Source organism: Gloeophyllum trabeum (assembly GCF_000344685.1).
Source record: "Gloeophyllum trabeum ATCC 11539 unplaced genomic scaffold GLOTRscaffold_00008, whole genome shotgun sequence".
NCBI classification, from domain to species: Eukaryota; Fungi; Basidiomycota; class Agaricomycetes; order Gloeophyllales; family Gloeophyllaceae; genus Gloeophyllum; species Gloeophyllum trabeum.
In genome coordinates, this window is record NW_006920417.1 from 1,066,188 (window position 1) to 1,088,665 (window position 22,478).

The 22,478-nt window shown below is 57.8% G+C and overlaps 12 protein-coding genes across 12 annotated transcripts; 7 read left to right on the plus strand and 5 right to left on the minus strand.

The window, feature by feature from the left end:
* Nucleotides 1-481: 481 nt before the first annotated feature.
* Nucleotides 482-2,221, minus strand: GLOTRDRAFT_130091 (uncharacterized protein; the record flags this gene model as incomplete). The annotated part of the gene is made up of 1 exon (XM_007868807.1): nucleotides 482-2,221. The coding sequence occupies one exon, from the start codon at nucleotides 2,219-2,221 to the stop codon at nucleotides 482-484; it is 1,740 nt and encodes a 579-aa protein (XP_007866998.1).
* Nucleotides 2,222-2,750: 529 nt separating this feature from the next.
* GLOTRDRAFT_13685 (uncharacterized protein) lies at nucleotides 2,751-2,927 on the plus strand (the record flags this gene model as incomplete). The annotated part of the gene is made up of 1 exon (XM_007868407.1): nucleotides 2,751-2,927. A coding segment is annotated over one exon (177 nt), but the record flags the coding sequence as incomplete, so codon positions are not given.
* A 230-nt stretch (nucleotides 2,928-3,157) lies between these two features.
* GLOTRDRAFT_43449 (uncharacterized protein) lies at nucleotides 3,158-3,784 on the plus strand (the record flags this gene model as incomplete). The annotated part of the gene is made up of 1 exon (XM_007868490.1): nucleotides 3,158-3,784. One exon carries the CDS (start codon nucleotides 3,158-3,160, stop codon nucleotides 3,782-3,784), a length of 627 nt encoding a protein of 208 aa, XP_007866681.1.
* Nucleotides 3,785-4,374: 590 nt separating this feature from the next.
* Nucleotides 4,375-5,994, minus strand: GLOTRDRAFT_106375 (cobW-domain-containing protein; the record flags this gene model as incomplete). The annotated part of the gene is made up of 7 exons (XM_007868808.1): nucleotides 4,375-5,005; nucleotides 5,062-5,108; nucleotides 5,166-5,275; nucleotides 5,327-5,515; nucleotides 5,642-5,712; nucleotides 5,773-5,869; nucleotides 5,946-5,994. 7 exons carry the CDS (start codon nucleotides 5,992-5,994, stop codon nucleotides 4,375-4,377), a joined length of 1,194 nt encoding a protein of 397 aa, XP_007866999.1.
* Nucleotides 5,995-6,349: 355 nt separating this feature from the next.
* Nucleotides 6,350-7,315, plus strand: GLOTRDRAFT_42610 (phosphotyrosine protein phosphatases II; the record flags this gene model as incomplete). The annotated part of the gene is made up of 6 exons (XM_007868431.1): nucleotides 6,350-6,447; nucleotides 6,509-6,616; nucleotides 6,684-6,806; nucleotides 6,875-6,936; nucleotides 6,997-7,136; nucleotides 7,202-7,315. 6 exons carry the CDS (start codon nucleotides 6,350-6,352, stop codon nucleotides 7,313-7,315), a joined length of 645 nt encoding a protein of 214 aa, XP_007866622.1.
* Nucleotides 7,316-7,764: 449 nt separating this feature from the next.
* GLOTRDRAFT_139252 (UAA transporter) lies at nucleotides 7,765-9,427 on the minus strand (the record flags this gene model as incomplete). Its single annotated transcript, XM_007868809.1, has 6 exons — nucleotides 7,765-8,040; nucleotides 8,096-8,235; nucleotides 8,296-9,181; nucleotides 9,241-9,265; nucleotides 9,316-9,355; nucleotides 9,414-9,427. 6 exons carry the CDS (start codon nucleotides 9,425-9,427, stop codon nucleotides 7,982-7,984), a joined length of 1,164 nt encoding a protein of 387 aa, XP_007867000.1. The 3' UTR covers nucleotides 7,765-7,981.
* Nucleotides 9,428-10,547: 1,120 nt separating this feature from the next.
* Nucleotides 10,548-11,308, minus strand: GLOTRDRAFT_130096 (uncharacterized protein; the record flags this gene model as incomplete). The annotated part of the gene is made up of 2 exons (XM_007868964.1): nucleotides 10,548-11,093; nucleotides 11,189-11,308. The coding sequence occupies 2 exons, from the start codon at nucleotides 11,306-11,308 to the stop codon at nucleotides 10,548-10,550; spliced, it is 666 nt and encodes a 221-aa protein (XP_007867155.1).
* Nucleotides 11,309-11,342: 34 nt separating this feature from the next.
* GLOTRDRAFT_77456 (SET domain-containing protein) lies at nucleotides 11,343-12,845 on the plus strand (the record flags this gene model as incomplete). Its single annotated transcript, XM_007868810.1, has 6 exons — nucleotides 11,343-11,720; nucleotides 11,776-11,827; nucleotides 11,883-12,187; nucleotides 12,266-12,315; nucleotides 12,363-12,629; nucleotides 12,680-12,845. Exons 1-6 carry the CDS (start codon nucleotides 11,478-11,480, stop codon nucleotides 12,843-12,845), a joined length of 1,083 nt encoding a protein of 360 aa, XP_007867001.1. The 5' UTR covers nucleotides 11,343-11,477.
* A 246-nt stretch (nucleotides 12,846-13,091) lies between these two features.
* Nucleotides 13,092-15,647, plus strand: GLOTRDRAFT_139255 (NADPH-dependent cytochrome P450 oxidoreductase; the record flags this gene model as incomplete). Its single annotated transcript, XM_007868811.1, has 3 exons — nucleotides 13,092-13,277; nucleotides 13,329-14,867; nucleotides 14,919-15,647. 3 exons carry the CDS (start codon nucleotides 13,092-13,094, stop codon nucleotides 15,396-15,398), a joined length of 2,205 nt encoding a protein of 734 aa, XP_007867002.1. The 3' UTR covers nucleotides 15,399-15,647.
* A 20-nt stretch (nucleotides 15,648-15,667) lies between these two features.
* GLOTRDRAFT_111396 (uncharacterized protein) lies at nucleotides 15,668-16,904 on the plus strand. The gene is made up of 2 exons (XM_007868812.1): nucleotides 15,668-16,106; nucleotides 16,157-16,904. The coding sequence occupies exons 1-2, from the start codon at nucleotides 15,683-15,685 to the stop codon at nucleotides 16,882-16,884; spliced, it is 1,152 nt and encodes a 383-aa protein (XP_007867003.1). The 5' UTR covers nucleotides 15,668-15,682; the 3' UTR covers nucleotides 16,885-16,904.
* Nucleotides 16,905-17,060: 156 nt separating this feature from the next.
* Nucleotides 17,061-17,397, plus strand: GLOTRDRAFT_42742 (uncharacterized protein; the record flags this gene model as incomplete). The annotated part of the gene is made up of 2 exons (XM_007868444.1): nucleotides 17,061-17,129; nucleotides 17,185-17,397. The coding sequence occupies 2 exons, from the start codon at nucleotides 17,061-17,063 to the stop codon at nucleotides 17,395-17,397; spliced, it is 282 nt and encodes a 93-aa protein (XP_007866635.1).
* Nucleotides 17,398-17,572: 175 nt separating this feature from the next.
* On the minus strand, nucleotides 17,573-21,647 carry GLOTRDRAFT_130101 (uncharacterized protein; the record flags this gene model as incomplete). Its single annotated transcript, XM_007868959.1, has 12 exons — nucleotides 17,573-17,596; nucleotides 17,653-17,772; nucleotides 17,824-17,964; nucleotides 18,014-18,202; nucleotides 18,252-18,390; nucleotides 18,444-18,683; nucleotides 18,740-19,059; nucleotides 19,113-19,688; nucleotides 19,747-20,012; nucleotides 20,071-20,655; nucleotides 20,708-21,404; nucleotides 21,465-21,647. 12 exons carry the CDS (start codon nucleotides 21,645-21,647, stop codon nucleotides 17,573-17,575), a joined length of 3,480 nt encoding a protein of 1,159 aa, XP_007867150.1.
* Between the last annotated feature and the right edge of the window lie 831 nt (nucleotides 21,648-22,478).

Consider the following 22,478-nt stretch of genomic DNA (forward strand, 5'->3'; position numbering starts at 1 on the left):
TATGGATGTAAGTTTACGGTCACGGAAGCTACACCGTGACCTGTAGCTTGCTTGCCAGTGTTCCAGTGTAGCCTCGCTACCCTTACACATTCGGGGGGGGGGGGGGGCAATGGTCGGTCGAGTGCAGCAGGTGTAGTCCGTTCCGCTACCTGTTATTTTCTGTCATCTATCCCCGGTAATATCAAGGATACACGCGGCGACACGGTTGCAGCCAGCACGCCTCGTCACGTCTCCGTCAAAGTTCAGAGCCACCCCTTGCCTCCACCCTTCACCCAATCGCGTGGAAAATTCCATCTCCCAGGCTGATCGTCGTCGAGGGAGATCCTTCTTAGACATGAGCAACAGTAAGACGTGTAGCTATAGCCAGCCAGAATGGTCTGTTCATGGTCTGCAGAGGTGTCTGCAGTTCGGTCTTCACAGGTGTCTCAGTTCGCTCCACGTCCTTCCAAGGGCTAAGATTTAGGTACGTTGTACTATTTTACTACCCTAGGTAATGTATAGGGGTATTGCTTTCTGCGTAATCACACAATCGCTCCATTGGAGGACTCTGCAGCATGTTCTCCAGGATCCGCTGGTCCACGGCCCATCTCGACTTTCGTATTACTTGGTCCCTCAGTGTGACATCCTTCCGTGAGCTTGAGGGAAATGGGTATCGCGCTTCTGGAACCACGATTTCCACAAGCTCACTAGAAGAACTCTCAGTGCCATCGCATTCCGTGAAGGTGTCCGGGCCTCCCACTAGGAAAGGGTATTCCTTCCAGCTCTTGACCCAGCTGTATGTGCGCTGACTCAGGTATACATAGCTTCGCAGGTGATAACACCGTCCCTCTGGGTCATGCTCCTGCAGAAGCATCGCCCGTATGTTGTTGGCGTCGTGGGCTGGTGTTCCACCCGGATAATATTCATTGAACCAGCCCAACAGGACAACAAACGCCTCCGCCCCGCCTGTCACTTCCGGTCTTGCTCCACTATCCACTGCTTGCTCCAACGAATCATTCTCTTTCCTGACTTTCCAGCGTGAGCCATCCACGGCGGTGATGACACTTGGTCGTGTAGGGGCAACCTGTGCCTGATCAGTCTGCGACCCTTCGGCTTTTTGTAGAAGCCTGGTGATAGGAACGGCTTTCCCTTCGAACTTGAGATAACCATGCTCATCCATGCTGCCGTGAGGCATAGGGCAGAGTGCGTCTACATATGGATACTCGTTGGTGATCAAATGGGACACCTGTTGCCCACCCTCTTTGGTCGGTACCAGAGCTTTACCGGCGACACTTGTTTGCGGGAATGCGGCAAACGTCGACAGATACCTGCAAGGTGCAATGCGGAACGCTACGCCGAGCCATGATGCTTCTTCGCGCTTGCGCAAAATCTCGGAGGCTAGGGCCATGGTTGCACAAAGGCGATCATTTCTGGAGAAGCTTTTCGTATCAAGTGTGACGCCGAAGAGGCCCATGATGCTGAAGACCATGTCCACCGGCCTCGACGATGTTCGCATGAGTGAACTCTGCCAAATTGCGTAATTCTTTGCGGTGGTGTCGAAGATGCCTTCCAGGTCCATGGCGACAGTGAGGGCAGCGATGTTAGGTGCGAGAACCTTCCTCTGTGGTTGCCAAAAGGGCGGGTCATTATATGAGTGGCTCTCGATGTCGCTGAACATGGCTGCCTTAACCATATATGGTTTGGCTTGGTTCCTTTCCGTCGATGTGAAGGATAGGTACCCCACAGTACATGCCTCCAGGATCATCGGCATGGAAGCCATAGCAGACTCCTTGATCATGACCTCCTGGACGTGTTGCAACTTTCCCTCACCACCCCGAGCCTCACCTGACCCCAGTCTCCATTCGAAAAGAACATGAACCTCTGGAGGGGCCAAGACTTCCTGTAGTGTCCAGCCACGATGTATCCAAGTGGTCTCCTCATCTAGTCGGACCAGTCGCTGCATGCCTCCTGGGAGGACAATGCAGAGGGAGCAATCTTGATATATTCCAAACATCTTGCGAATCTGCCAATTCTTGTCATCTGTATTCGTCTGCATGATGCATAACCGGTCCATCCAGATGTGAGGGATTCCGCGATGCAAGGATGCAGCAGCAGCATGGCATAGGACCTCGACATTGATTCGGTCTCCCCGCTCATCCTGTTTGATCTTGAGCCACCTATTTTCCGTGGAGGGCAGCAGACCTAGCCCTCTCCATACGTAGGAAATCGCGGAGTATTTCATGCTCTCTCTGTCTGTGAATTCTTGGAGGCACAAACACGTCATCCTCCACGAGCGCCCTGCAATCCGCTAAGCGATATCGCTCTGGCGTAGCGGATATGGTGATATCCACAGGTTGCTCGCCGTGTCCTGGTATGGCCTCTTCATATATAATGGTAGGCATAGTCTGTCCGGCTGCGCGTTGTAAGCTGTCGACACCAATGGCGAACTAGGCAATCGGCGTACGTCTGTGTGCTTCGAGTGTGCAGGTCTCGCCGAAAGGCGATGGGTTCCAGGACCGCCGCTGGCCGGATCGATACCCACCACAAATTTCCGCAAACAAGGCCAAAGATAGACGGTGAGTGCCTAAGGTTGTGAGTGGCGCCCACCTATTCATAAAAGGGTGGATCTGATATGGTTTGGGGCGTCTGCTTTCATTTCGAAGGATGGAAGTTAATGCGGAGACATGCAGCATCAATGCCTGTCGATTCCCTCATACTGTACACATACCAAGAGCAGAATGTCCTCGCCGTCCACCATAAGCCGCCGACAATGGCGATCCCCGTCTGATATTCTCTCGATACTCCTACTGATAGGCGGGGACATCATCCAGAAAGCGCTCGCGCAAGTCTCCGGATACTACTTCACACCAGTCGCCTTCTCGTTTGGTTGGATTGCCTACGCTTTCGCCGCGCTAATGTCGTCCTTCGGCGATGGCAAACTTATGCCTGAAACAGATTGCCCCTCGCTGGTGGTAAGCACCCAAAGTGGCTATACGAGGGACAACAAGTCATGGGTGCTAGGGCGTCTGTTACGCGACTTAGAGAGCACACACGTCGAGGGACGAAGAGGTTCTCTCCTCTTTGGATCCGTGTATACGATGCGTGTAATCCAGATTATCGTTCCCGGACGGTGCGTCGGTGGGTGCGAGACCCTATACTGCTGACGGGCGTCATGGTCATGATCATACAACTCGTTATCTCGATTATTCCCTGGATCCTCCACAATGACTGGTCAACATTCCTCGTCACGGCGGCTGGTACTTCATTGGCTCTTATCCATGGAGCGCTCCCGCAGTGGAGAAAGGAAAAATGGGCCTGTCGAAGGAGAAACAAGCTCGTGTCCCTGACGAGAGGAAATGGCGGACGCTTAATCGTAGTTATCAAAGGATGCGAGAATGGCTTCAACCTCGAGGACCCGGCCACCGGAAGAGTAACAGTAGTCAAGGGCACCCGAGAAAGCCTCACTGTTCTCGCAGTCGTTTGGCTCGCGTTGTTGATTACAGTTGCCGGTATCACCAAGGACACTTGGTATCTGATGGCTATAGGGCTGCTGGGGATGATGCAAAATGTAACTGCAGCGGGTGCCAGCCGGACACCCGTACAAGCAGGCATCCCGCTGGAGTTTGTCGAGGAATTCGGAGAAAAGAAGGTGATGGGGTCACTTCAGAAGTGTGAGGAGCGATACCCAGGCGTAGGTGCCTCCCTCCTGCCGATCGTTTTCCCAGGGGAGCTGCGCCCTAACGAGCTGGAATGGTGGGACGTGGCGAGGACGGCCTTCAGCAGGCTGGAACGAAGGGCATGGTAGAGATTGCATCTAGAGACAACCGGGATGAGGACCCGTTGCATCCTGTAGAACCATTACGACCGATCCTGCCAGCTTCATCTGTCGATGCACAGGGCGAGCCAGAGTCCCAGGACGAACAACCGCATCCGCGGTCAAGTTCTGTAGTGCGTGAGATGTCCACGCCGCCAAGTCGTACTGCTTAGATCACAGCGCAGTACGCACCTCAGTGTACAGATTTGTCTGTATCCATCTATCGCCTGTGCACTCCGTAGATTCGTTGTCAGAGGAAAGTCCCCTGCAGCCTCTGGCGACTAGCATCTGCATGACAGATCTGCATAGAAAGAGAACAGCCTGAAGCAGGGTGTGATGGAACGCTGGACGACAACAACACTGCGGCGAAGGACCGGAGATGCACTCGCAGCAGGGCTGGAAATTTTAGCGCGCAAGAAATGTAGGTGCTGCCAAGCACAAGAACTGCACGAAATTACACCGCACTCACCTGAAATATATTTCTGACATCCATCAGAGCCCGTCTCCATAACCATGCAGATGGTCAAGATTGATTGCAGGAGAATATCAATAAGACGCGAGCAACACACATCGGCCAATGCTTATGATCGCAAGACAGCCTCCAGACTCCGCCGAACCCCCTCATCCAGCCCCTTCCCAATAAACACCAGCTTCCCCATCTCTGGCACTCCCACATCCTGACCCCGACCGCCGGCCTTATCACTAGCACCATCCATCTCCGAAATATCGTAGATATTCCGAACACCTTGCAGGACATACCTCTTTCCGTCCCGGCACGAGAACATACCCTTGCATCTCAGGACCTCCAGATTCCCCGACAGGGACTCAGACTCGGATGCCGGGAGCGTGCCCTCCCATAGCACGGTGCGGATCCACTCGTCGAGCCGGTCGAAATGCGCGCGGGAGAGGACCGGGCAGGGAACCTGCAGGCTCGTGATGCCGCGGACTTCGTAGTGCGTCGGGGCCGGCGCATCGTGCTCGTGTTCGTGGTCGTGCGCCGAGTGGTCGTGATTGTGTCTAGCGTTGGACGGCATGCGCGAGGCGTACGCGTCGATGCCCACTACACTGCCCAGATCGATCTGTGCCCTGACTGTGCGGTGCACCGTCACCGCAGGGTTGACTTTGTGTATGAGTTGCTCCGTCTCCTCGACTTCCGAATCAGAGACGAGGTCAACCTTGTTCAGGAGGACTACGTCGGCGCATGCGATCTGCCTGTATCATGTGTGAGTAAGCAAGCGCGTTTGGCTTGCAGTGTTAGACGGACGCGCCTGAGACTCTCGCCGACGCCGTCGACGGCTTCGTCTTCTAGCATTTGCTGGAGAACGGGCGTAAACGTGAGATTTTAACGAGCAAGGGAGGGAAGAGCAGGCACCTTTCGCCCGAAGACAGCGTCTACGACACACACGACGCCGTCCAGCCTGATATCCTTCCCCAGCCCATACGCATACTCTTCGTTCTGCCAAAATAGCGACGCGATAGGACCTGCACATTTCCGTCCTTCTCATGAACTGTGCAGACGAGGATAGCACTCACCTGGATCTGCCAACCCCGTCGTCTCCAGCAAGATATAGTCAAACGCGCCCTTCTTCTCCATGAGCTTCTCAATGGCTGCTACGCCCACGTCCTTGATGCTACAGCAGAGACACCCATTAGGCAGCTCGAGAACTTCCTCGGAGCCCTCCGTTGAGGGGTCGTCAGGAGAAGTAACGTTGATCGTCCGGGCTGTGAAAGATCGAGGAGGGATCGTGAATCAAGAATTGAGCACAACGCCTCGTCGTCACTCACATACATTCGATGTCCTACACAGATATGGTCAACGTCACGGCTCAGTGTCTCATCATGCTTCACTCACCGCCGTGTCTCCGAACTCATTCATTATGACTGCTATGCGATAGCCATGGTGTTCCGTCAAGATTCGTCTAGACGATCACACCCCGTAGTTACTAATCTGAATAAGATATGCATAACACACAACGTACTTGACCAGCGTTGACTTCCCGGCACCCAAGAACCCGCATATGATAGTCAGTGGGACGCCTGGTGCTTCAGGTATCGCATCATTCTCCAAGACTGGATCTTCTACCGGAACGAGCACCCTAGACACCCACCGAGAGTTTATAGGTAGATAAAGGCACAAAATTGATAAACTCACGGTATGTCTTCGTCGACGTCCTCGGCTTCGACGAGCACCCTACACGCATGACGCGTTGTCAAGGCAGGAGAATCTCACAAGACAATCTGTGACTTACGGAGCATCTTCTACGCTCATATTCATTTTGATTCGTCTCCTTTCCAATGGATAGGTGTGAGTTGAAGCCTCAATGTAAGACTGCGCAAACCGAATGCTGAATTACGCTGTGGCACTCGGCTTTGTGGCACGAGATCTAGCCGGATCTGGTCCAAACACTCATTAGGCACCGGCGGCACGAACGCGACAAGGGCGGACACGCTCTCCTGCTCACCATCACCGACGGCGGACGCGCAAGCCCTCTAGCTTGCTGACCGGCACGATTACCATTCCTTTTCTGCACGTCCTCACCGGTCACTCAGGAACCAATGGACGCGGGAGCTGCAGGCCAAGTGAAGAAAGAAGAGGGCTTGACTGAGGACCAGCTCCGGGAACTCATCCAGGGCCCCGGGGATGTCGAGTGGAAGTGCGTCGCATCGTTCCTCTCCACTGGAATCCTATGCTGAACGTCCTTTGTGGGTATGCAGATACGAAATGCGCCGCGAGTGCCAGGAGATCCTCCCAGGACTCCTGCTCGGGCCCTTCCAGGTATCCAAATCCCTACCAACCCTACAAGGTATGGGCGTCACGCACATGTACGCTGCCCCCACCTTGTGCCTCTCATCCTCTCTCGTCTCTGACACGCCTCCTCCCCGCTGGTAGCGTGTGCATCCGCGACGCGAAGGAAGCCTTCTCCGTCAAGCCCCGGTTCCCAGAGCACTTTGTCTACCTCACACTGGACGTCGAGGACAGTGAAGAGCAGAACCTCATCCGGCTATTCCCCGCGTACGTCATCCCTCCATCCACCAAGGCCCTTCTAGCCGGGTGGCACTGACTGAGCCCTTCATACCCAGCGCACGCCAATTCATCGACCAAGCGATCGCCCAAGGCGGGCGCGTGCTCGTCCATTGCAACGGTGCGTCCTCCCCTCCCTGCATCCCTGCATATCTCAATCTGACGTCGCTCCGCCCGGCAGGCGGCATCTCCCTCTCCCCCGCGTTCGTCGTGATGTTCGTCATGCAGCACTACCACCTCTCGTGGGAGGACGCGCTGCACTACGTCCAGAACCGGCGGTACTGCATCAGCCCCAACGGCGGCTTCCTGACGCAGATCAAGGTGCGCTGTTTGTCCGTCCATCCCGTCGCTCCCGTACTCTTCTAAACGTAGCATCAACGGCGCAGGAATACGAATCCATCTACAAAGCCACACAAGCAGTCGCCTCGCACCCGCCACAGCAGCGCGTCGTCTCGCGGCGAAAACGCGAAGACGACGACGACGAAGACGAGCAGAAGTAAGTATCTCCTTCTCTCCTCTCTGCGTCCTCTGACTCCTCGCAGATTCCAGCCGAAGCGGCCCTCGCTCGCAGAGGACACGGCCGACCCGGACGCCATGCAGACTTAACTTCTCCTTCCCCCTTCTCCTTCTCCTCTCCCGTGTGCTCTGTGCTTCGTCTTCCAGTCAGTACCCGTATCAGTATACCTATCCTATTATCTTGGGTTATAATCGCGTCAATATGCTCGTCTCTATCTTCTGCCCTGTCCACGTTTTCTCTTCTTACCAAAGGAACGAGTATGTCCAAATGTCCGAGTACACATCATGTAGCCACAGCATTTCGCCGCCCACAATTGCAGAATCCGAACCGGAACCGTAACCCCAATCGAGGGTCCTGTTCCTATCTACACATGCAAACCTCCCTTGCATCGGGCGCAGAGAAGGGCCCGAAAAGACTCCACGGACACGCGGCGCCGTCGCGGACGTCCAGGCAGCACGAACCTCGCACCAGCATCGATAAAATACATACACGCACGGGAACAGATGATATCTGGTTGCAGACCCGAGCTTCTGGACGTCAACGTGGATAGAAAGCAACTGAATAAATACCCCTCCTCCAAGGCCGGTCTAGTCCATCCTCTAAACATTAGTAACAATATCACACAAACCACTCTAGAGTCTACAACACATCACAGCTCTTTCAGCGCCGGCTTCTCCTTCTCCTGCACCACCCGCTTCGCATGCACGTCTACCAGCGAATGTCAGTGCATACATAAGAGATGCTAGGGTATACGGACACGCACCTCTCCGTTTAACGTAGGCCTCTAGACATATACCCGCAAAGACGACGGCGGCGCCGAGCCACTGGCCCGCGGTCAGCGTGTGATTGTACACGACGACGGAGAGGAGCATCGTGAACAGCTTGCGCGTCAGCGTGATCGTCCTACCCCACAAAACACACATCAGAACCTCACGCAAGGAAAAGGAAAAAGAAGACGCCTACACGAGCGTGAGGCTCCCGAAATGCTGCAACGTCTCGAAAATAAACAGCTGCCCCACCGCGCCGGTGACCGCGAAGCCCAACAACGCGCGCCCCGCGCCCTCATGCGTGCGCACGAACGCGAGCGCCTCGCCGAACTCGCCGTGCGCGCCGTGCGAGGGGTGGATGACGGGGATGTACGGGAGGGGCAGGACGGCGAGGAGCGTCGACACGCCCGTGCCGAAGACGTTCATCCAGAACATCATCTGCTGGCCCGTCAGGTGCCTGTACATTCTAAAGATCTCGTCCTGCGTGCTGTTCGTCAGCCCGTCCAGGAGGAGGTTCACGAGGAGGTACAGCAGGCCCAAGTACGGGCTCCTCCCGTCCCCCTCCCCTTTGCTGCCAGTCCGGGACGACCGCTGGCCCTCGCCAAAGTGCATGAACAGCGCGATGCCGGCGGTGACGAGCGCGACGACGGCGTACTTGTGCGGCGCGAACGCGCGGCGGTAGACGAGGATGTTCATGAGCATCACGGGGACGAGCTTGCACGACTTGGCGAGCACGAGGAAGGGGTAGGAGACGTGCGCGAGCGAGGCGAAGCCGAACGGCGCGGCGAGCGTCGAGAGGAGGGAGATTTGGAGGAAGCTGCGGAGAAGGGACTTTGGGGGAGGAGGGGGAGAGGGTTTGGCTGAGCCGTTGGTTTGGGTTTTGGTGGTGGGAGGGGGAGGGGGAGGAGGGGAGAGGCCGAGGATGTGGGAGAGGGAGACGGTGGACGTCGGCGGGCGACGGATCAGGAGGTAGAGCAGCGCGGAGAGCGACGAGAGGATGCTCTGGCACGTGCCCATGAACAGCGGGAAGTGGAACTTGTCGGACGTGTGCGGGGGGACCGTCGACCTAAACGGCACGGACACTGATCGCGAGGCAAACAAGTGAGCAAGTCTGCGACGAATAAACAAGCAAATAGCGTACGTCGTTCTTGGGCGATGGCCCAGAGCTGTTGGAAAGGTGATGACGGGCTCTGCGGGGTGAAGGCAGAGGACGTACGAGGAACATGGCATACACGCCCGACACACATATTACCAGCCTGCCTCCGCATCTACAGTTGAGAGGACTGGAACCTTATTGACATACAATTGGCATACCTTACGAGAGACATTTCTGCCTCGCCAACACCGAACGACGCCGAGAGCGAGTGAGGAAGGATAGATCCTTTGCCATTGCGCTGGTCGAGGCAAGGAAAGCGTTTCGCTGGCTTCACGTGATCGTGACGTGGAACTTGCAATGCTCGGATTGCGACTCAGAAATCCCTTGAGGGATGCATTTCGACGCAGTTCAGCTTTAGTAAGCGAGCAGCAGACAGCTGATGGTGAGGTGATATCTAGGACTACAGCGAAGAAATGGCTCGATGCTCCATATAATTATATATCCGTAGCATCAATCCAGCCGCGGGAGCTCTCTCAAATCGCAAGAAAGGGGGACTGAGAAAGTAAAATAAGATTGAGCGGCGTCATCCAAGGTTCCACCGCTCTTGCTCAGATTCGACGTACTTCCCGTCGCATTCGCCAGTCAGACCGGCTTCAACGCTGGACGCGCTAATTAGTCGCGCCTGTGGCGCACCCCAGTCGTGTGCACAAACAAACGCAAACACCTCCGCCACCGTGACTTGCAACCTCTACAGACGTGCTTACCACTGCCAGTGCCCCCAAGTTCTTCTGCATCGTTGCAGCCCCCCGTCACGGGCTCGGGCGAATTCAACGCGAGGAAGCGGATTCAAGTTTGTGGGGTACAGCGAATGATTTCTATCTCAATTTTAATATAGTGCTACATATCATCACTTCTGCCTGGCAGTGGAGTAGCATCAAGCCCTGAACTTGGGAAATATGTAGATTCGACCACTCACAGGTTACAGGCTCGACGACAGCTTGCACATGCTCATTCATGATTTCGCAGACTGGAGTCCCCGTTTCGGCGTGCACGTGGGCTTGTGTCGATGTCCTTCGAGACCGAGTGCGCGATAGGTAGCTGCAAACTTGGTGTACGAATGAGCTTCCCCAAGACACGATCAGGGAGGATACGTACCAACGTACTGATCGACGACTCCGGCAGACTCGACGCGGATCTGAGCCATGCAGCGATCTAGTAAGAAAGGAAAAGCAGAGGACAATCGGGGTATCATCGGCAAGCAAGAACCGAGTCGCGCCTGCAGGCACGTATTGCCCAACCCACCCTCCAGATGGCATGACCCAAAATCCCAAGAAAAACACCCCCGGGCCTGCTCAACTCAAGTCCACTTCAACCCCCACACTCTCCAGGAGCCCCTCGAGCCTTTCCCTGAGCCTCCTCACATCCCCCACCGTCGGCCTCCCCCTCCCCTTCCCTCTTTCCCCTTCCCTCCCATCCACCCCCATCCTCTCCAGCATATCCTCCACCGCCTCCACCCTCCTCCTCTCCGCGCCCTCGTCCCCACCCACCATCTCCATCTCCACCCCCAGCCCCTCGTCCTCCCCCGCATGTTCCCGCGCGTGTCTCTCCGCCTCCTCGTCGCCGGGGTCGACGTCCGAGAAGCGCACGCGCGCGAGCTGGGTCTGGATCTCGCGCGCTTCCTCCAGGTACGTCTGGACCTCCATTCGCGCGGTCGGGTCAGAGGGCGAGGAGGAGGAGGAGGAGGAGGAGGAGGCGAGGAACGCCACGAGCGCCGCACACGTCCCCCGGAGCACGCCCAGCTGGCGCCCGAGGGGGACGCCGACGCGCGCAAAGGCGGCGTCGAACCCCTCCTGGAGCGCGGCTTCCTTGCCCGCGGTGATGCCCTCGCGGTAGCCTGCCTGTATTCACCCATCATTAGCATGTTCATGGACATTTGGCGAGAAGAAAAGGGAGTGAAGGGAAGGAGGGAAAGGGGGGAGGTGGCGAGACGTACGTTCGTATACTCGCCCGCCATCCTCGCCCACCCCGCCTCCTCCGTATGCCCGGGGGCGTCGTCCCACGGCGAGTCCTCGGCGTGCATGGCGGTGTCTGCCGAGAGGAATTCGTACGCCATGTCACAGGGGAGATGGTAATCAGCGTGTTATAGTAGTGTGGCGGACAGAAAGTACGGGCGCCTATTCTCCCAGCGCGATCGGTGGCTATTACAGTCCTCCTCTGCAGCCCACGGATGCGTAGCACCACACGACAAAAGAACACGGCCTCTCAGACTCCAAACAAGAGGGATGAAGACACGCATGCGAGCACCGAAACGACCAGCCTCGCGCGTACGTGGTCAGTACGCCCGCGAACCGCGTTCAAACTTTGTATCTGGAAACAGGCTGGCGCTGCTGTGCCTGTGCATAGCGATCCTCTTCGGCGTACTGTGGACACCCTCACCAATACCGAATGCGCCGGCGAGTCCGCCCTTTGAGGTGGTCGACCTGCCCGGGCGGGGGAAGGGCCTCGTCGCGACGCGGGATATCAAGGTGCGCAAGGATCCAGATGCGGCAGGGTCTCGTACGAGGACTAATGTCAAGCCAGCGCGGCGACCTCCTCATCCGCGAAGCCCCCCTCCTGCGCATCCCGCAGCAGAGTACGTCCCCTTCCCCCCTTCCCCGCCCCCACCGCCTCACTCACCCCCCCCCCAGTAACCAGCTCCCCCACCGCCCTCCTCTCCTCTCTCCTCTCCGCCCTCCCCGCCGCCTCCCTCTCCGCCTTCTTCGCGCTCTCCGCGGTGCACCTCCCCTCCTCGCCCGACCCGGACCCGCTGGACGTGGCGCTGGCGATCGTGCAAACCAACGCCGTCGCCGCGGGCGAGGGGCACATCGGCGTGTTCCCGACGATGGCGCGGCTGAACCACGCGTGCGCGGGGGCGTTTAATGCTGTGTATAGCTGGCGCGCGGGGGAGGGGGTGTTGGTGGTGCATGCGGTGCGGGATGTCAGGAGGGGGGAGGTGAGTGGTGGTGGAGAGCCCGAGCTCCTGCTTTGGAATGGGGAGGGGGTTGGTGCCTGACAAGGGTTGCATTCGTAGGAGCTGCTGACGACGTATATGGACACGAAGAGGAAGCGCGAGGACCGGAGGTGAGCGCTACACACATCCTCTGACATCTGATCAACCAACTTGGCAGAGCGTACCTCCTCGGCCAATACGCCTTCAACTGCACCTGCGCCACCTGCTCCCTCGCGCCCGCCCTGTCCGCGCAGTCCGACGCGCGCCTGGAGGAAATGGCCGCGCTCTACTCGCAGTTCGCGAGCTGGGGCGGCGGCGCGATCGACGGGCGCGCGGCGGCGGACATTGCGCGGCGGATATGGGCGCTGGGGGAGGCGGAGGGGTACGTGAGCGAGCGCGGGCGGCTGGCGGGGGACGTGGTGTGGGTTGCGGCGGCGCACTCGGAGTGAGGACTCGGCGTGATACAAGTGCTAAGCTAAGCTAACGGTACTCTAGTGTGGAAGCCCTGCGAGCGTGGGGTGCGCTGGCGGAGGAGTGGTACGGGTACGAGCTGGGGCGGGAGAGCGCAGAGGTGCGGGGGGTGCGCGAGGCGGTGGCTCGGCCGGCGGGGCACGCGGCGTGGGGGACGCGCCCGGGGATGGCCATCGGGGGAGGGCCGTGATGCAGTGGATGCGGCCGTATGACAATGCACGTCCCGTCTACGGACAGAGTCGGCTGCGGGGCCGAAACAGCAGCGACGCTCTAGGCGTATCGTACTAGGCACTTGTTAGTAGTATCGTAACTTGATCGTAAGGCGGATTTGCTGAGCGGCGCCTTGTTCGGAGACTCGGAGACGCCACGTCGAGTCGAGTATATCTGCCCCGGCCTCGCGCCACTTGTCCCCCCAGCGTCGTCGCCCTCCCCCGCCATGGCCATCGCTTCCACCTCCGACCTCTTCATCCTCTCCCTCGGCATCGTCCTCGCCGCCCTCTACCTCTTCAAGGACCAGCTCTTCGCTCCCGCAAAGCCAAAGTCCGTCCTAGCCCCCGTCTCCAACCGCTCCGCCAATGCCTCCGGCAACCCTCGCGACTTTGTCGCAAAGATGAAGGAGGGCGTGCGTCCCAACGCATTCATATCCATCTCCGTCTTCTAACCCCTCCCCCAGAAAAAACGCCTCGTCATCTTCTACGGCTCCCAGACCGGCACCGCCGAAGAGTACGCCATCAGGATCGCAAAGGAGGCAAAGTCCAAGTTCGGCCTCACCTCCCTCGTGTGCGACCCCGAAGAGTACGACTTTGACAACCTCGACCAGGTCCCCGACGACTCCGCCGTCTTCTTCGTCATGGCCACCTACGGCGAGGGCGAGCCCACCGACAACGCCGTCACCCTCATGGAGAACCTCCGCGACTCCTCCTTCGAGTTCTCCAACGGCGCCCACCGCCTCGACGGCCTCAAGTACGTCATCTTCGGCCTCGGCAACCGCACCTACGAGCACTTCAACGCCATCGCCCGCATCGTCGACAAGGAGCTCGCCGACATGGGCGCCCGCCGCATCGGCGACCGCGGCGAGGGCGACGACGACCGCTCCATGGAAGAAGACTACCTCGAGTGGAAGGACAAGATGTGGGATGCCTTTGCGCGCGAGATGGGCGTCGAGGAGGGCCAGGGCGGCGACACCCCCGACTTTGCCGTCCACGAGCTCGACTCCCACCCCCCCGAAAAAGTCTACCTCGGCGAGCTCTCCGCCCGCGCCCTCACCAAGACCAAGGGCATCCACGACGCCAAGAACCCGTACCCCGCCCCCATCAAGGCCGCCCGCGAGCTCTTCGCCGCCGGCGCCGACCGCAACTGCGTCCACCTCGAGCTCGACGTCGACGGCTCCGGCATCACCTACCAGCACGGCGACCACGTCGGCGTGTGGCCGTCGAACCCGGACCTCGAGGTCGTCCGCCTCCTCTGCGCGCTCGGCCTCTACCACAAAAAGGACACGATCATCAACATCGACTCGCTCGACCCCGCGCTCGCCAAGGTGCCCTTCCCCGTGCCCACCACCTACGCGACCGTCCTCCGCCACTACATCGACATCAGCGCGCTCGTCGGGCGGCAGATGCTCGGCGCGCTCAGCAAGTTCGCGCCCTCCCCCGCCGCCGGCGAGCTGTTGCGCGCGTACAACCAGGACAAGGAGCTCTACGCGCGCGTCGTCGCCGGCGGGTGCCTCAAGCTCGGCGAGGTCCTCCAGCTCGCCGCCGGCGACGACCTGCACGCGCGCCCGACGCCCGAGAACACCACCGCGTGGCCCGTGCCGTTCGACATCATCGTCTCCTCCGTCCCGCGCCTCCAGCCGCGCTACTACTCCATCTCCTCCAGCCCGAAGCTCTTCCCGAACCAGATCCACGTCACCGCCGTCGTGCTCAAGTACGAGAGCGCGCAGAGCGAAAAGGTCGCGCAGCGATGGGTGTACGGCGTCGGCTCGAACTTTTTGCTGAACCTCAAGTTTGCGGCGAATGGCGAGGACGCCCCGCTCGTGAGCGAGCCCGCCGAGGGCGAGCCGGCTGTGGTGTCCAAGCCCAAGTATGCGATCGAGGGCCCGCGCAACTCGTACAAGGAGGGCAGTGTCTACAAGGTGCCCATCCATGTGAGGCGCTCGACCTTCCGTCTGCCCACGAACCCCAAGACGCCGGTCATCATGGTCGGCCCTGGCACGGTGGGTCTCTCGGGCTAGTACAGAGTCTCACGATACTAACCACGTCTCCAGGGCGTCGCACCCTTCCGCGGCTTCATCCAGGAGCGCGTCGCGCTCGCGCGCCGGACAATCGAGAAGAACGGCCCGGGCGCGCTCGCGGACTGGGGGCGCATCACGCTCTTCTACGGCTGCCGCAAGTCCACGGAAGACTTTCTCTACAAGGACGAGTGGCCGAAATACGCGGAGGAGCTGCAGGGCAAGTTCGTGATGCACACGGCCTTCTCGCGCGAGCCGCCGTACAAGCCCGACGGGTCGAAGATCTACGTGCAGGACCTCATCTGGGAGGACCGCGCGAATATCGCGGACGCGATTCTGAACGGGAAGGGGTACGTGTATGTGTGCGGGGACGCGAAGAATATGAGCAAGGCGGTGGAGGATACCATTGCGAGGATCCTGGGCGAGGCGAAGGGCGGGAGCGCGGAGGTGGAGGGCGCGGCGGAGCTCAAGCTGCTCAAGGAGCGGTCGCGGCTGATGTTGGATGTCTGGAGCTGAGCGGGTCGCCCTCCACTCTCCTCTCCTTCTGCTGTAGATGCCGGAACACCACGCACCTCACTCATACAAGCACGCATGGTACTGTACATAGAATCGCACTTGCACTGTCGTTTTCGTTAATTCTGTTCTGGTCTATCTATTATATTCATTGGGCTACCTGTAGAGTACGGACGACACGCGATGAATACTACCTGTAATCTCGGAGGGTGGAATGGATCCCTGAAAGGCTCGAGTGTGGGCAATACTGTGGCCGAATTATTGTGGCTGATGCCGTCTCGCTTCTCATGCTCTCAAGAGGCTCTGGCCCGCTACGACGACTGCCTCGGGCGGCGGTCCCGCTTCGTCAGTTCTCGTACTCCTCGAGATGGCTGGAAACAAAACCGCAGCCTACGCCAGGGAACGCTTTTCATGACCCGACGCTGCCTCCTCCTTCCGACGCGAGCACGGATTCTAGCAGTCCTCCGAGCCAATCTCAGCCGGATGCAGAGGCCAGCGCAAGCTCAAGTGCAAAGCCCACTGCTGTCGACGTAGCGGCAGCTCAGGAACGGCTGCGGGGATGGTCAGAGAGCAAAGCGATCGCTCTACGAAAGCGCGCGGACGACTTGACCGCGTCGATGCTCACGACGTTCTCCCAGCTCGGGAGCCACCTCAACAAATTCACCGGCTACGACGAGATAGAGGCGCTCAAACGACGGGTCGTCGAGCAAGGTACGTCGCGCCCATTTTGCATTCTAAGAACTACCACAAACGCTATATAGAGGCCCGAATATCTGAGGCGCGGGAGCACGCTAGAGCGGCCAAGAAGGCGCACGAGGACGCCGTGCTGCAGCGCTCCAACTCGCAGCGCGAGGTGAACGAGCTCCTGCAGCGCAAGTCGAGCTGGAGCGACGCGGACGTCGTGCGCTTCACGCACCTCGTGCGCGAGGACCACTCGCACGAGCAGGCCGAGGCGCGCGCGAAGGCCGAGGCCGCGCGCGCGGAGGAGGCGGTCGAGCGCGCGTTTAGTGACTTGATGCAGAGCATTTTGGCGAGGTATCATGAAGAGCAGGTGTGGTCGGACAAGATTAGGAGCGCGTCGACGTACGGCTCGCTCGCGGCGCTCGGGCTCAACGTCGTCGTGTTCGTGCTCGCGATCGCGCTCGTCGAGCCGTGGAAGAGGAGGCGGCTCGCGCAGACGTTCGAGAAGAAGATCGAGGAGCTGGAGGTGGAGAATCGGAATATGATCCAGGGCGGGATGAAGGAGCTCTCGCAGCACCTGGAGACGCAGGAGCAGTTCCTGTCGCACATTGCCGCCATGGCGGCTGCTCTGCCCAGTGTTGAAACACCATCTACTGGGCTTTCTACGGATGATTCATTGGAGGGGACGCCAGCCGAGGGTGTCAGTACGCGGACTTCTAGTGATCAGGATATAGTTACTCTTGCAGCAGCCACAGCCGTTGTCGCAGGTATCGCAGGATGGGTAGCACGTAGCTGGTATGGAAGCTAGAACTAATTCCTTAGACTCACCTCCACCCTAAAGCTAAAGACTCGTTAATGACTGCTGTGGCGGTAATTATCCGAGACTTGAGCGCGTCGCGCGACGCGACGTGACCAATTAAAATTATTGCGCTTTGGTTCCTCCCGCCACCCTTGGAACGCGGATGTACCTTCAAAACTCTGAAAATGTCGACCTCTGAGGAGCCTACCTTCTTTGAGAAAGAGAGAGATCGCCTGGCAGGCGAAATCACCGCGGTAAATGACCCTGCGACGTGCACCGGGGACGTTCACAGTTTACCCCGAATCGCAGGGTTTCGAGGAACTCCTCTCCTCCAGCAACGTGTCCAATCGGAAATTGGAAGAGATTCTGGGCATGACGACGGAATACAAGCACATCGCCGAGCTCTGGCAGAGCTTCCAGGAGCTCACTCGCCGGCGGCGGGAAAGCGCAGAGGAGTCTACGAGCGAAGACGCGCCAGGGCCCGGCCTGCCTGGCACGGGCAGCCATCGTGTCAACGAGTGAATTGTCAGCGAATGGATTTGATACAGGTACAGGCGTCCGAGCTATCCTATCGTAAAGCCGGGGCGTAATGATGACATCTTCTCAAGAGTTCGAACAAGAGGTATCCGATACAGACAGACAGACCAGGCACAAGGGGGAATGCAACCAACTACAATAATGAAAATGACTACTCTGTTCATACATCCGCCCACGAAGCCACCTGCAATGAAGTATGATTAGCGTCAACAAATTCTGGGGGAAAAGGCAAACGCGTACCCAGGAGAACCCGTTGAATTCCGCCTGATCACGAGCAGATAGTTGACCGTACACGGGTGTCAATGTCGGCTCTTCTCGAGTGAATTCCTCGTCGAAATTACTCGTGTCCGCGCTCCCGCTCTGCAGAATACAGTGAGAGAGCAGCTGAATGGTTTTACGAGTCAAACGTACCACCGTCGGGAAATACGGAGGGGGGATTCGTTTATGTAATACATCATCCCAATTGACGTCCTTGAAGAAGGGATGTCTCTTGATCTCTTCGGCGTCATCCTTGCCCGAACCAAGGCGGCGAGTGGGATCCCTGGTCAAGAGCTGAATGGGACGTAAGCAATCAGTAAAACGCGGATGATGGTAGGGCTACCTTTTGCAATATTGATACAGCATCTCGGGGCATAGTGATAGGATACAGAGGCTCATCTTCAAGGATGGCATCGAAAATTTCGTCTTCGTCGTCGCCGTGGAACGGGGATTGACCGAGCAACATCTCGTAGGTGAGCACACCGAACGCCCACCAATCGACGGCGCGGCCGTAGCGCTGCTCCAGTAAAATCTGACAACAATGTCAGTGGCTGTAGTGACATTTCCTGCTTAAAGTTTACCTCTGGGGCCATGAACTCCGGAGTTCCACAGAACGTGCTGGTGGTTGAGCCGTACCACATATCTTCCTTACAAAGACCGTAATCAGCTACCTTGACGTGGCCATCCAACGTCAAGAGAATGTTGTCGAGCTTCAAGTCGCTGCATTATCTCAGTTAAATGCAAAACATGTAGAGAGCACCTGTGAGACTTACCGGTAAATGATACCATTCTGATGGAAGTACTCCAGCGCAAGTAAGACTTCGGAGGCATAGAATTTCGCTTGCCGTAGGGAGAACTGTTTCCGCTGGATGTGCAACATCAGATCACCACCACTGACGTACTCCATCACGAAGTACACGCGAGTCTCCGTCTGGAAGCACGAGTGCAAGCCGAGCAGGAAGGGATGACGTTCCTTCGCAGCAGTCAAGAAGACACGTTTCTCTGAGCGAGTACTGCAGAAGACGTCTTAAAGCAGGTTCAGACGGTCAAACCAACGACCAAGGCGCACCTTTCCACTTCGTCGTTGTCGATGATGAACTCCTTCTTCAGCACCTTGATGGCATAGAGACTGTTTGACCTCTTCTCTTCCGCCAGCATGACCTTTCCGAAGTTACCCTTCCCCAGCACAGCCAGGAAGTTGAAGTCCTCCAGACCGACTTTCCTCTTTGTCGACTGTCTGCGGACCTGCTGCTGAGCCGCTGGTGGACGTTGCTGAACTTGTTGCTGAGAAGCAGGTACTGGCTGTTGTGCGGCAGGAGGCTGGGCCTGCACGGGAGCGCCAGCAGGAGGATACTGCTTTGGCGGTACAGGGGGCTGCGGTGATGCTCGCTGTAATAAGTAGAATTATTCAGAGGGTCTCAATACTATAGTAGAGTACGCACATCATATCCACCCGGTCCAGGTTGAGGAACCTGCTCGTAATCGGAGGAGGGGCGAGAGGGGACAGGTTGCGCGATTCCTTGCTGCGTGTAGGGAGGCACTGGGGGTATCTTAGCGCCGGGCGGGGGACGTGGAGGAGCCTGAGCCGGGTAGGGCTGTTGTGCATATCCGGGAGCCTGAGCGGCTTGTCCGTACGCTTGATCGAGAGGGGGAATGTCTCCCGTCAAGCGCAAGTTACCCATATCGCCCTCCAGACCCACAGGCGGCAGCATCGGGCTCTGTGTCGACTCCTGCTTGGGCTTCGGGCGGGCCTGTGAGACGCTCTTTCCGCCTCTGGCTCGATTGATGTCACGCCAGTCGTGCAGAAGTCTGTTCGCTGTCTCCATGCTCATTCCGCAGAAGTCGGGGACCAAGTGAGCGCAAGTTGCGTGGCAGGTGATGTCGCACTCTGTGCATTTGCGGGCATTCTTACGGCCAAGTGGTAGCATGTAGCCGCAGTGGCAACACCAGTTCGCGCCAATGTTGGCAAATGGCTCGAACCGATGGGGAATGCGATGATTGATCTTCTCCTCGTCCTCCTATCCGCGTACGTGTGTTACTTCACCATCATGAGTGCAAATAAAGATATCCACGTACCCCTGTGTTTGACTTGGATATACACTTGGTGACGATCTTCTCGGCACACTTTTTATGACAGGTGTATCGACAGTCTTCGCACTGATATCCGGCAGCATTGAGGAGGAACTCGTTGCAGAATGCGCAAAGCATAAGCTGGTAGAATTGACGTTGGACGAATTTGTGGCCGTTCTTCTCGTGCACCTCCCCTTTCCGTTGGCGGACGGCACCTTGACGGCCCAGACGTCCGGGCGTGTCGAGCGGGCGCTTCCGGACGTTCTCCTTAACTTTGGAGGCATCAGGCCACGAAGAGCCGATAAAGAACACAGTTAGGGGAAGACTCACCAAGGCTTATGTGCATCGCGAGAGCACCAGCGGGCTCCACTGCAAACCAGGCGTCGATGCCGTCGTTCTGGATTGCCATATTCGTGAAATTTCCACCAATCATACCCCTGTTATCCGCCACACCGAAAGTAGCATCTCCATTCTGCCCTGAGATCGGCGGGCTGGTAGCATCCCCACCCATAGCACCAGCAGTGACCCATCCGCCCGCTCCACTTTCCATCATGACCTTTTGCCGCCTCTGAGCCTCGGCGAGGTCACTCAACTTGATCCAGAGCAGACCAATGGGCACTGGGTAGGGTTCGCTCACTTGCTTGTCGTAGATGGCAATTTCGAGCTCGTTAGCCTTATCGACGGTGATGTCAAAGTCTTCGTTCCAGCGGTCGGTCCGACTGGGGTGTGATCGGGCATACTGGGTCCCTTCGACACGCAGCGAAATGTAGGTCTCTCTGACTTGCTTGGAGGAGGATCGGGCTTTGACAATGGGGGCGTGGTCGAGTTCGCGCGCACCTTTGATGGTGATTTGTAATTTACCGGAGAGAGGTTTTGAGCGCAGATTGTCCTTGCGTTGCCCATCTTCGTCTTGCTCTGTGCAAAAGGATGAAGTTTATTCAAGGAGACAACACAGGGAGAGGCATACCTTCTTCCTCTTCTCCGGCATCGTCAAGTACGTACAGGTTCTTGTAGCGTTTGAGAGCACTCTGGAGCAGCTGGATCTTCCTTTCACTCTCTACTCTCTTTCCCTCCGCATCGGCTCTTGATTTCTTATCGCCCTCGGCTTGATATAACTTCACCATTTTATCAATACCCGTTTTGTACTCCTTCTCGATCTGGAGCTTGTATTCGAGTTGATGCAGCATGCGCGAGATCTTCGCCGTTGTATGCGGCGAGTCTGCTTTTATCAAATCTAGGTTGGTATATGTCTTCGGCTTCGGTACGCCGCCATGGTCGTCATCTGAAGGAGGGACGGGTCCCAAGTTGGGTGACGACGGTGGCCGGCCACTGCGCCCAGGCGGACCATAGTCGGACGCGACGGAGGGGTATCTACCTGTCGCCGAGCGGGGAGATGTAGGCAGCCCAAGCTGGGCGGAACTAGTGCTGCTGGATCGAGAATGATCGTCGCGTTGCGACTGCTGCAGCTTACGGGACTGCAGCTCGCGCAGGGTATTCTCGAAATAGGAGAGCGAGCGCTCGGCCTCCCTGATCTTCGCGTCGTTGCTGGCTAGGACCTCGGGGTTGCTGGTCGCTTGGCGCAGCAGACGGCCGGCCTCGAGGACCTTGCGCTCCGTCTGGATCTTCTTGTACACATCCTGTATCTTTTGGTCCAGTTCATGCGCCTATGAGAAAGCAGCGTGAGCGGTCTATCGCGGCGCATCGAAAGCAGAGACACGCATTACCATTGCGCCAGCGGTCGTGCCGGTCGTGACGGGGCAGTCGTCAGCGTTGGCGGATGAGACGAAGGGCGGTCGCAGCAGCCTGAGTGCTTTTGAGCAGCAGTGCCGGCGTCTCCGGTGCAAGGCAGTGGCTGTATGCGTCTGTTTCTTGTACCGCCACCACCACGACCATCTGCTTTCCCTCATCGCCAGGCCAGCCCGTTCCTAATGCTATGCCGACTATCTCTTATTGTACCGTCGTTCGTCATGCTGCCGAAGGATTTACACTGGTTCTGAATGCCTGCCACCGTCTTGTCGTGGATACACCTTCGGATGTCGTTTACCCGGCGAAAGGTCGATATCCGGCAGAGCTGGATGTGCACCTGCCGCGCTCCCTGGTCCTCACGTTCATGGGCTTTGTCGACGGGTCTAGAGTTGCCAGTGATCTTGTTGAATCTTCAGCGCTGGTTGCCCATTTCCATCGGTATCTCTCAATGGCAGGTGGACGGTGATGACCCTTGCTGCGGACCCTTATCCACCTTTATGACAGAACGCGGAACAGCTGGGTGTCGATAATCTATCTGGAGTCTACGCGTCCGACAAAGACGCGTTGCCGCAACGCAGGTATACATCCCACGCCCTACCACCTCAACTAACGACCCTCAGCAGTTACGCTCACGTCTTCGCGCCCTGTGCCGCTCGACCAGCCTTTCCCTTCTGTTACACTGGATTCTATCGAGCTAGTATACAACTGGAGATTCTCTGGAGTCACGGATGGTATTTCCGACAATTGCTTAACGCAGTGGGCCCAGCTCACTAGTATACTATTGGAAGCGGAACCGTTCTCGCCACAGCTATTCTTGCCCTTTGAAACAGCCCTAGACCAAGTCTCTCGGCAATTCGTATCCACACATCTCGTCTGGTAGGATTGACCCTTGGTCTGGCATTTGGGGACTAATCCCTCACAGTCGTTATCCTTTAATCTTCGGACCTTGGAGATCGGTTAGTGATTGCTCGGACATGTGGGCTACATAAACT